We start from the raw sequence: 9,302 nt of genomic DNA on the forward strand, positions 1-9,302 counted from the left end.
TATATCTTTTATTACTATACATTAATGACTCTATAAACATCAAGACAAATCGCGTCACTCGACACGCTATCGAATATGGGCGGTGTGTAGGAAAGGAGTGTCTTAACACTACGTTCCTTTTGCCTTCCCTGCTGTATTCGGGGAACAGCGTGACACTAAAACAATATTAACATCTACAATGTAACTGAACGGAAAATGAAGAACGAAATTCATCTCTATCTTTGCTTTTCCACGAAACCTGGCCATACGTATATTTAAATAAGGAGACGTAGTGTTTGTCTATTTATTTATTTTTATTATTAATGTTGCACAGTTATTACTTACAACCAATTTAGAACTCGTAATGTTAATTAAAACTTTATAACGTAACATTTATATGAGTTATATAATAGGATTTTCCGTCCTATTGAATAATTTATCGTACTCTTTGATCTATTATTCTACAATGACTGTGTTTCTTCAAAGTCTTCGTTGTAGTTCTTGTGGTGAATACATATTTAAATTACTCTTCATAGGTTACATCTTCCAATATGAATACGTGATAATATATATTTTTTTTTCACACTGTACGGATTAACTTTTGGATGTGAAATCTACATATTTTTTATAAATTTGTAATTACCAAATTACCTTCAGAGAATATTAAGAAATTATATGTAAACATAAACAATTGTTTTTTTTTTAAACAGAATTTATTATGAATTTAAATAAATTATAACATTTATATAAATCAGCTTTGTAAATGTTTTATCTGTGATATTTCCCGCGCTTTATGCATTTTTGTTTTGTTATAATTACTTTATAATAAATATGGGATTTTAGCTTTTAATATGATAATTTTGTGACAAATAGAATTAAAAGTAATTTCGATGGTTTTATGTTATGTCAGTTTATATTATTTACTTAAATAAATTTGAAAAAAAGTGTAAATAATGCAAAAGGTATGGTTTCACGATATCATGAACTATTTTATAATTTTTAATGTATTAAGAAATAGTACATATATATACTTTGCTTAACAGCCGAAACTACTCTGAACTTTAAAAGTGAGTCAAAACAATTACATGGCAAAGCGTCGCGGGTTGTGGAATTGAGCATTGTTTTTTTGTTAAATATAACATATTTTAATTATAAAAATACCTTGGTAAGAGTTTATATTATCTTTCTAATTATTTTGTTCCATTTTAAACGTATCGTAACATATTTAAAAAACGTAACTAATCATTTTGATATTCCTTAAAACTTCTCACGTGTATTTTGCACGTGTCCAAGTTTTAATTTAAAAATTTAAACTAGTGTACTACAAAAAACATACTTTTTATATGGTTTTTTTTAAAGATAATAATATAATTTGTTACTTTAATAAAACTATAGTTTCAATTCGATTTACTAGATTTGTTTACGGAATTAATTACCAATACACATATTTATTATTCTCAAGATCAATTAATTACATGCCATTTATGTTAGATGTTTTTTGAACGTAACATCTGTACTTGATTATAGCCATTGACCTCATAAAAGTAAACAATCCTATTAAATACACTCTGACATTACTTTAATATAATTTAATTAAACCTTATGTAAGAAAACATAAGGTTTAATTAAATTTAATCTTATAAAATTTCCGATTGCAATCGCGAAGGTTGTGGGTTCAATTGAAACTTGGAGGAATTAATTATTTTAATTTCCTTTTTCTAGTAAACAAATATAGTTGCGTGCAGTTTCGTCGGTAAACAACCAGTGCATCGAAACGAGGCGCATAGGTGAAAACGGCTGTATTTAGCATATTTACCACGCACAGCCAAATTTTCGAGACATAGGGTGCTAAGTGGTGGAACTCCACAGTACTCTTTGTCTTGTTACCAGAGCGAAGAACTTTTATAAATAATGAATTCCCCCGAGTGGGAATTGAAGTCATAACCGTCGGATTTACAGCCGGACACCGTTTAGCTGCGTCACGACGTTGGACTATGTATTTACTCAATATAAAAAGTTTAAAGCCTTGTATGAACATGTATGCAAAAAAATCTTAAGTGTTAATTATTTACTTGTGTACAAATCATTGACAGCTGAGTGGATATATTAGGAAGACAAACTGTTTTGTGAATATTATGATTTTTTTAAATTTTTATGTTAAAACTAAGAATGAAATTAATTTCTTTATATATTTTGTTTTTTAAAACAAAAAAAAAGCTTCATATATAATAAATAAAAGACTAAATGCACTTGAACATAGCTTATATTTTATTGACTATAATTAAGTAAATATGAAATAATCACAGTTGCTACTTTGACTTCAATTTTTCTTACTTTAATTATAATCTCGATGATTCATTTGTATCTCTTCATTGTTCTGGGATGGCATAAAAAATGTCTACTTGCATACATTATAATCGCTCTGACATCATGTTATGTTAATATTAGATGTACTTTTATGTCATACTTAACCTAAATGGCTTACAATCGAGAATTTAATAAGTATCTTAAGTTTTGATGTCCTCGCATTGACTTACTTTCCGTAGCTACCAGCGCTTGCTGACGCAGATGCGTGGGCGCTAGCCGACGCAAACGCTCCGCCTTGACCACCGCACGATCCAGATGCGCATTTACCACAAGAACCAGATCCACATCCGCCACCTGAACCGCCATAGCCTCCGGAGCCTCCACCATGGCCTCCAAGTCCGCCAGAAAATCCTCCGCCAAGGCCACCGCCAAGGCCGCCGCCGAGTCCACCGCCTTTTCCTCCACCGTAGCCTCCAGATCCACCACCACCGGCACCTCCATTAAATCCACCTCCAGCTCCTCCTCCGAAGCCTCCAGATCCACCGCTACCGCCTCCAAAGGCTCCAGAGCCACCATGACCCCCTAAGTTTCCTGAACCGCCATGGCTCCCACCTAGCCCACCGCCCAATCCACCTCCAAGTCCAGATCCACCCCCAAGTCCTCCGGAACCACCAAATCCGCCTGATCCACCGTGACCTCCACCAAGTCCGCCGCCTGCTCCTCCTCCAAGCCCAGCCCCACCTCCTATTCCTCCGGAACCACCGAATCCATCGGATCCACCGTGACCTCCACCAAGTCCGCCACCCGATCCTCCTCCAAGCCCAGCCCCACCTCCTATTCCTCCGGAACCACCGAATCCACCTGATCCACTGTGACTTCCACCATGTCCGCCGCCTGCTCCTCCTCCAAGACCAGCCCCACTTCCTGCTCCACCGGAACCACCGAATCCACCTGATCCACCGTGACCTCCACCAAGCCCGCCACCCGCTCCTCCTCCAAGTCCAGCTCCACTTCCAAGTCCTCCGGAGCCACCGAATCCACCTGATCCACCAAGACCTCCACCAAGTCCGCCGCCTGCTCCTCCACCAAGGCCAGCTCCACCTCCAATTCCTCCTGAGCCACCAAATCCACCTGATCCACTGTGACCTCCACCAAGACCGCCGCCTGCACCTCCTACAAGTCCAGCTCCACCTCCAAATCCTCCGGAGCCACCGAGTCCACCAGATCCACCGTGGCCACCACCTAGGCCTCCTCCAGCACCGTTACCACCATCAAGTCCGCTGTTGCCACCTCCAAATCCTCCTTTTCCACCTCCAGCACCACCTCCAGCACCACCTCCATAACCACTGCCGCCTCCTCCACTGCTGTAACCGCCGCCTCCGCCATATCCGCCATTGCCTGTTGAGCCAGTGAAGGCAAATCCTCCAGATTTTCCATCATCAGATTTAGTGTAGATGACTTTTTCATTTCCACCTCCTAGGCCACCACCGCCTCCTAGTCCAGCACTTCCACCAGCTCCACCTCCAAGTCCTGCGCCACCTCCTAGGCCAGCGCCTCCACCAGCACCACCTCCGAGGCCACCGCCTGCGCCAAAACCGCCGCCAGCACCGAGCTTGCCGAATCCACTTTGGACTTTGCCAAGGATTCCACTTACACCATCATGAATTGCACCCAATCCCGCACTAAATCCTGCACCGAGATCGGCGCCACCGCCACCACCACCTCCACCGCCGCCTCCAAAACCGAAACCACCGCCGCCTCCAAAGCCGAAGCCGCCACCTCCGCCGCCTCCTCCGCCGTAGCCTCTACGGACTCTCTCTGAAAAAATAAAATATTCTTATTACAGAAAGTTGCAATATGTTTTATAATTTATTTCTGTATACCTTTAATACAATGCCTCTAGTAAAAATCCGTAAATTAAAAAATTGTCACTAACTCTTTATATATTTATATATTTTTTTTTGTTATAATAAAAATATATACCAAAAAAAATTTTGGAAACTTCTATCACAAATTTATATCTCCATAAATTACCTTAACTTTGCAGGGCCCACCCTAATAAATAATATTGGGTAGCAAAAATTAATAAACAACCAAATATAATAGCTAAGATGCTACATACGAGTATATAAAAAAAATAACACCTCAAATTTGAACAGACGACCCTCACGCTAACTGCTCCCAATAGCACCTTATTGCTTCCAAATAATTTCTTTAAAAATTTAAAAATTTCTTTAAATCCATTTACTTACCCGAAGCATGTGCGGAGACCAGCAAAATGGCAAATACAAAACAGGACCGTCGCCTCATGGTTGCTCACATACTAACGACGAATTGACTTTATCACCCTTTTATACATCTTCAGTTATCAAAAGCCACGCGATCTAAGCCAGTTCACAGAACAAAGTAACAACGATATACTGGGAAATACTGCGGGGTAGAATTTACTAAGACATGGTCGTGGGTTCCCTCACGACTTTAACTTAAAATGGTGACAATTGAAGCAATTGGAAAAATATTTTCATTGTTCTAAGTTTTTTTAAATATTGTGTCAGTATAGTTTTTATGTAATTAATTAGACTGGAATTTTCGCTTATTCATAATTCGCAAAAATAAATAAAATAAAAGTGTAAACGTTGATTCATTTTTAAATTATATACTCATTTTTATGCATGTTTTTATTATATCTATTTAAATTGCCATGTACTAAAATATTATGACCATAACTGAAAATTGTATAAAGTTTAGTAGTTATTAAAACATAAAGTATAGTAAATACGCTGTTTAATCAGCATTTTTATTATGTTTTTAGCATTAACGCATCTACTGTTTATGTACACCCTCGCCCTGTCTACCTAATTATATGCTGAAGATGCTAAAAAGAAAAGAATCCTATGAGAAATAAAGGAAGATAAGAAATTATAAAAAATGTAATCCTAAGGAAGGAATGGAAATCCAAAAGGAATAAAAAAATATTTTATTTCACGATTTTCTTCACTCGCTCTACCATGTTAAATATTAAACTTAAACTGAGTAAAGGCAAGGAAGTTAAAATATGTAATTGAACATTATAATTTTATCCATTTCTAAATATTTAAGAACGAATAGACTGGCTAACAGCTTATGAACCTAACAGCTATAATTTTGCTCAGCTTTAAGTTGTTTTTGAAAACAAAAAGAAACTCATGCGGTTGTCCTGCACTTGCAGTAATCTTGGTTACTCGACTAATATTTTTTGCGATGCACACATTAGACGAGTCGGCAGATAAAATCGTGTTTGTAAGAGGTATTTCCAAGGCTGAAGGTCACGCCTGCTTACTTATATAGTGCCTTTAAATATTATATGTAACACAAATTTGTCATTTTTCTTTAGCTATTCTTGCAAAGAGAACCTAGTGTTAAGATACTCTTCTCCTATGTATGTATATAATCGCATAAATTGTTAGAGTTCGGGGGAATGAATTATTTTAATTTCCTTGCTCTGGTAAAATATAGAATGAGGCGTTGAGTTCTGTCAGTTAATACGCAATTTCTAGAAAAATGGGCGTTGTATGGAGAATAGATTGTCGTAACACTAGGTTCCCTCTGCAATAAATGATATTATATGCAATAGATCAAATAATATCTAGAGGACGAGTATTTCGAACTACCCTTATTCTCAATACAAACCTAATGTGGGTGATGTTTATGTTTTATTAAAAAGCTAACGAAAGATATGGGAGATGCCCGATATTGTAAATTTAAAATTAAAATATATAATTTTTAAATTATATTATTATGCAATTTTTTTTTCGAGGATACCATAATAATTAATAATAGAAATATGTGGAATTAAACGCTGTTAATGATCATGTGGGAAAGCCAATGAGTGTTATAAACATATGTGTGTCCTAAGCAATGTAAAGTATTTTAATAGAGCAACTTATGGATTTTCCGGCTTTTCGTAAAAAATCTATTGATATTTAAGTGGAAATGGCATATAATATAATTTATATTGTAGAAAACAACTTTTGATAAAAGACTAACTAGTAACTACTCGAAAATCAACCAAACTGTTATGTTGGGTAGAGGATTTTCGAGACATGGCGTATTGAGGAAGCAGAACGTGAAAAAATACGGAAAACGGGGAAAAATTAAATATAGTCATTCTCCTAAATGGATATTGAAACTGCAACCATTGCGTATAGTCATACTCTGTCCCACTGTGCCAGGGTGGCCTAGAAGGTGTTCCATAAAGAAGTTATCATTAAATCTTTAACATTTCAACCTATTATTGAAACTGGAAAACTTCAATATGTATATTTATATTTTTTTTATTGTGTGCCTGAGATAAAATAATAACAAAGACTTTTTTTGCACATTTATCCATATAAATATAAATGTTACATAACTCTTTATCGTCATATAAACAATACATCAATTATTAAATTAATTTATGTACACAATAATAACAACTAACTATAAGTTGACGTGGAGGTCCACGCCAGATTAGGGGAGGAGGCTTGAGTTTATTTATATAAATTCAAGCCTCCTCTTATTAATAACCATAAATGTTTTTACCTTGGTTTTACCATAAAACGATAAAAAATATTAATAAACATTCAGCAGATTAAATTAGAATTGGTACTTCTTGAGATTGGGGCGTTCAGCCAAACACACTTAGATTCAGATTTATAATTAAAAAAATAAGTATAGATATTTTAATAGCGTTGTGCCTATATGTGTATGCATTTCTGTCGGGCGGCCATGTCGTGACATGTCTAAGTGCATCTCACGTAAAAAACACCACATCCGTGAGCATTTATTACTGCTGTGATGTCATCTGGATTTTATTGATTTAAATTTAACTAAACAGGAAAATAAATATTCCAAATATTGATTAATGGGCTCGCGTCGTAATGATATTTAATACGGTTTTTTCTATACAACGTTTGTAAATGTAATTAAAGCAGTCGGATTCTAAACGCGACGTTGTAGATCCGATTCCCATGTCCATGTCTCCCGAATAGCTAGGGAGGGAACCTAGTGGTAAAAACTAGGCACTTGTCCTTTAAAGGATTTTACATCATTATAGCAAGTGAAGCAAGCGATAGCTGGTTTGAGAAGCGAGTAGTTTGATGAATAGAGGAGGATCCCAAAATAGCTTTTTTAATTGTTGTCTAAATAATGTTAATCTTAGAGTCTATAATCCATACAGAATAAGGTCAATTCTAGATTCCTGGTATTCACAACAGCAACATGTTCTAGGAACACCATTAATGTAACAACAAAACACGATCAAATGAACACTTTCCTCTTAAATTCTTGTAATTGATTGCAATAATAGATTTATTTGTTTATAATTGAGTGGAAAAATATTATGATACAGTTATAGAGTATCAGCCAAGCAAAGTTAATATACTCCATTCTCCACTTTCAACTCAATTTCGACACACTGGATGTAGTGGAACTTAATGCCGCCTTTTTTTTATAGGAATGGGGAAATGACTTGTAATTTAAACAGTTGAAATATTGTCATTCCCCATTCTTGTAAAAAATGGCGGCATTAAGTTCCTTAATCTCTTAATGGGAACAGAGTGTCTTAACACTAGGTCTCCAGGTTCCCCCTGCCTACCTTACTATGTGCGGGATACGCGTGAAGCTAAAAAACGACTTTCCACAATCGCACTACCATTGCATTTCTAGTCATTTTTTTTCGAAATGGCTTTATTGCTGTTGACCTGGACTGGTCTTGATAGCGTCACAGGGCGGGCATTTATAGTCATTTTTGTTTTAATTTTTATCTCAGTTGCTTTTCCCAGATATAAGAAAATATTTGGAGATGAAAATTAGATGAGGAGAGAATCATCTCAAGATGAGAATTTTATCTTAATAATCAAAATGTTGTCAATTAATTTCCCACGCGTCATACATTTTCCTGGTGATAAGCGGATACTAACTCTTCAAGTTGCACTCGGGGTCGAATTAGTAAGCAAATAAACAATTGCGAAAATTTAAAAATAAATAGTATATTAATATTTATTTGAATAATTAATTATTTATTACTTTATTCAATAATCTTATTTATTATGTAGTATTTACATACATATTTATGTTTTCTGTATCTCTTATATGTTGTGATTTTTCCGCAGACTATTCTATTATAATTCTATGAAGATCTTTAAATAATTTACATTTTGCAATACACTTAGTTCCGAACGTACCGCAGAGTTTTACGTTGCGTGTTCAAAGGTGGAACTTAACTCCGTGTTTTTTTTATGAAAATATATCAGCCTCTTGACAGGAGATCGAGTCCACGACCTTTGACCATTGCGTTTAAAATCAGATGCTGTGCCACGGCGGCCTCAATAGCAATGTTATATAAAATGTTCTATAAAAATTAGAACTAAGATACAATTGGAGAAATTTCAAATTTAAAGAATTAAAAAAAAAATTCAACTATTTTATTAAAGTTGCTGAAATTTTTAAAATAAAGATATGGTATTAGAAACAATAATACTCTTAGAGCTCTAGAAAACAATGGAGAGTAGTAAATAAATAATCATTTAGTTCTAGCCGACGCCTCGAGCGGGTCGCTAGATACCTAAGCTTAATAAAGTTTAGTTGTAATTGAGCTTTATGAAACACAACTGAAGGATAAAAAGTTATATTTTATAATTCAAGGTTTTAGTTAGGATACAAAAACTTACTTGTATTACATAAAAACGAAAAATTCAAACGAATTCAAAAATTCAAGTGTATCACACCTACGAATATGCAGTAATCTAGTAATTAAGACGTTACTTCTTGCGTAAGTCAGTTTTTTATTAAAAAAAAAATGTCAATTTCGTATGTGATCAAATTAATTTGGTTCTTAATTAAATAAAAAAATTAAAAAACACACTACCATTTACACAGTAAAATAATTAAATCCTTTTTATATCTATTTGACAAGTAATAAAAATGTCCATAAAAAAAGCTTCAACTAAGACGCAGATAAACTGTTCGTAATTATTTTGAAATTATATTATTTTTAT

General features: G+C 34.9%; 1 protein-coding gene across 3 annotated transcripts; it reads right to left on the bottom strand.

Annotated features, from left to right (window-relative positions):
• Positions 1 to 2,224: 2,224 nt before the first annotated feature.
• LOC146535960 (uncharacterized) lies at positions 2,225 to 4,694 on the bottom strand. Of its 3 annotated transcripts, none has more exons than XM_085191101.1 (3): positions 4,539 to 4,694; positions 3,868 to 4,104; positions 2,225 to 3,825 (listed from the first exon to the last, which is right to left on the bottom strand). In XM_085191101.1, exons 1-3 carry the CDS (start codon positions 4,594 to 4,596, stop codon positions 2,513 to 2,515), a joined length of 1,608 nt encoding a protein of 535 aa, XP_085047227.1. In that variant the 5' UTR covers positions 4,597 to 4,694; the 3' UTR covers positions 2,225 to 2,512. The 3 variants fall into 3 exon arrangements, with proteins under 3 accessions (XP_085047227.1, XP_085047226.1, XP_085047224.1); XM_085191100.1 differs by having other exon boundaries at positions 3,856 to 4,104; XM_085191098.1 differs by having other exon boundaries at positions 2,225 to 4,104.
• Between the last annotated feature and the right edge of the window lie 4,608 nt (positions 4,695 to 9,302).

The sequence above is a fragment of the Heliconius melpomene genome, chromosome 10 (genome assembly GCF_056956725.1).
Source record: "Heliconius melpomene rosina isolate 202511_hmr_F chromosome 10, ASM5695672v1, whole genome shotgun sequence".
Lineage (NCBI taxonomy): Eukaryota > Metazoa > Arthropoda > Insecta > Lepidoptera > Nymphalidae > Heliconius > Heliconius melpomene.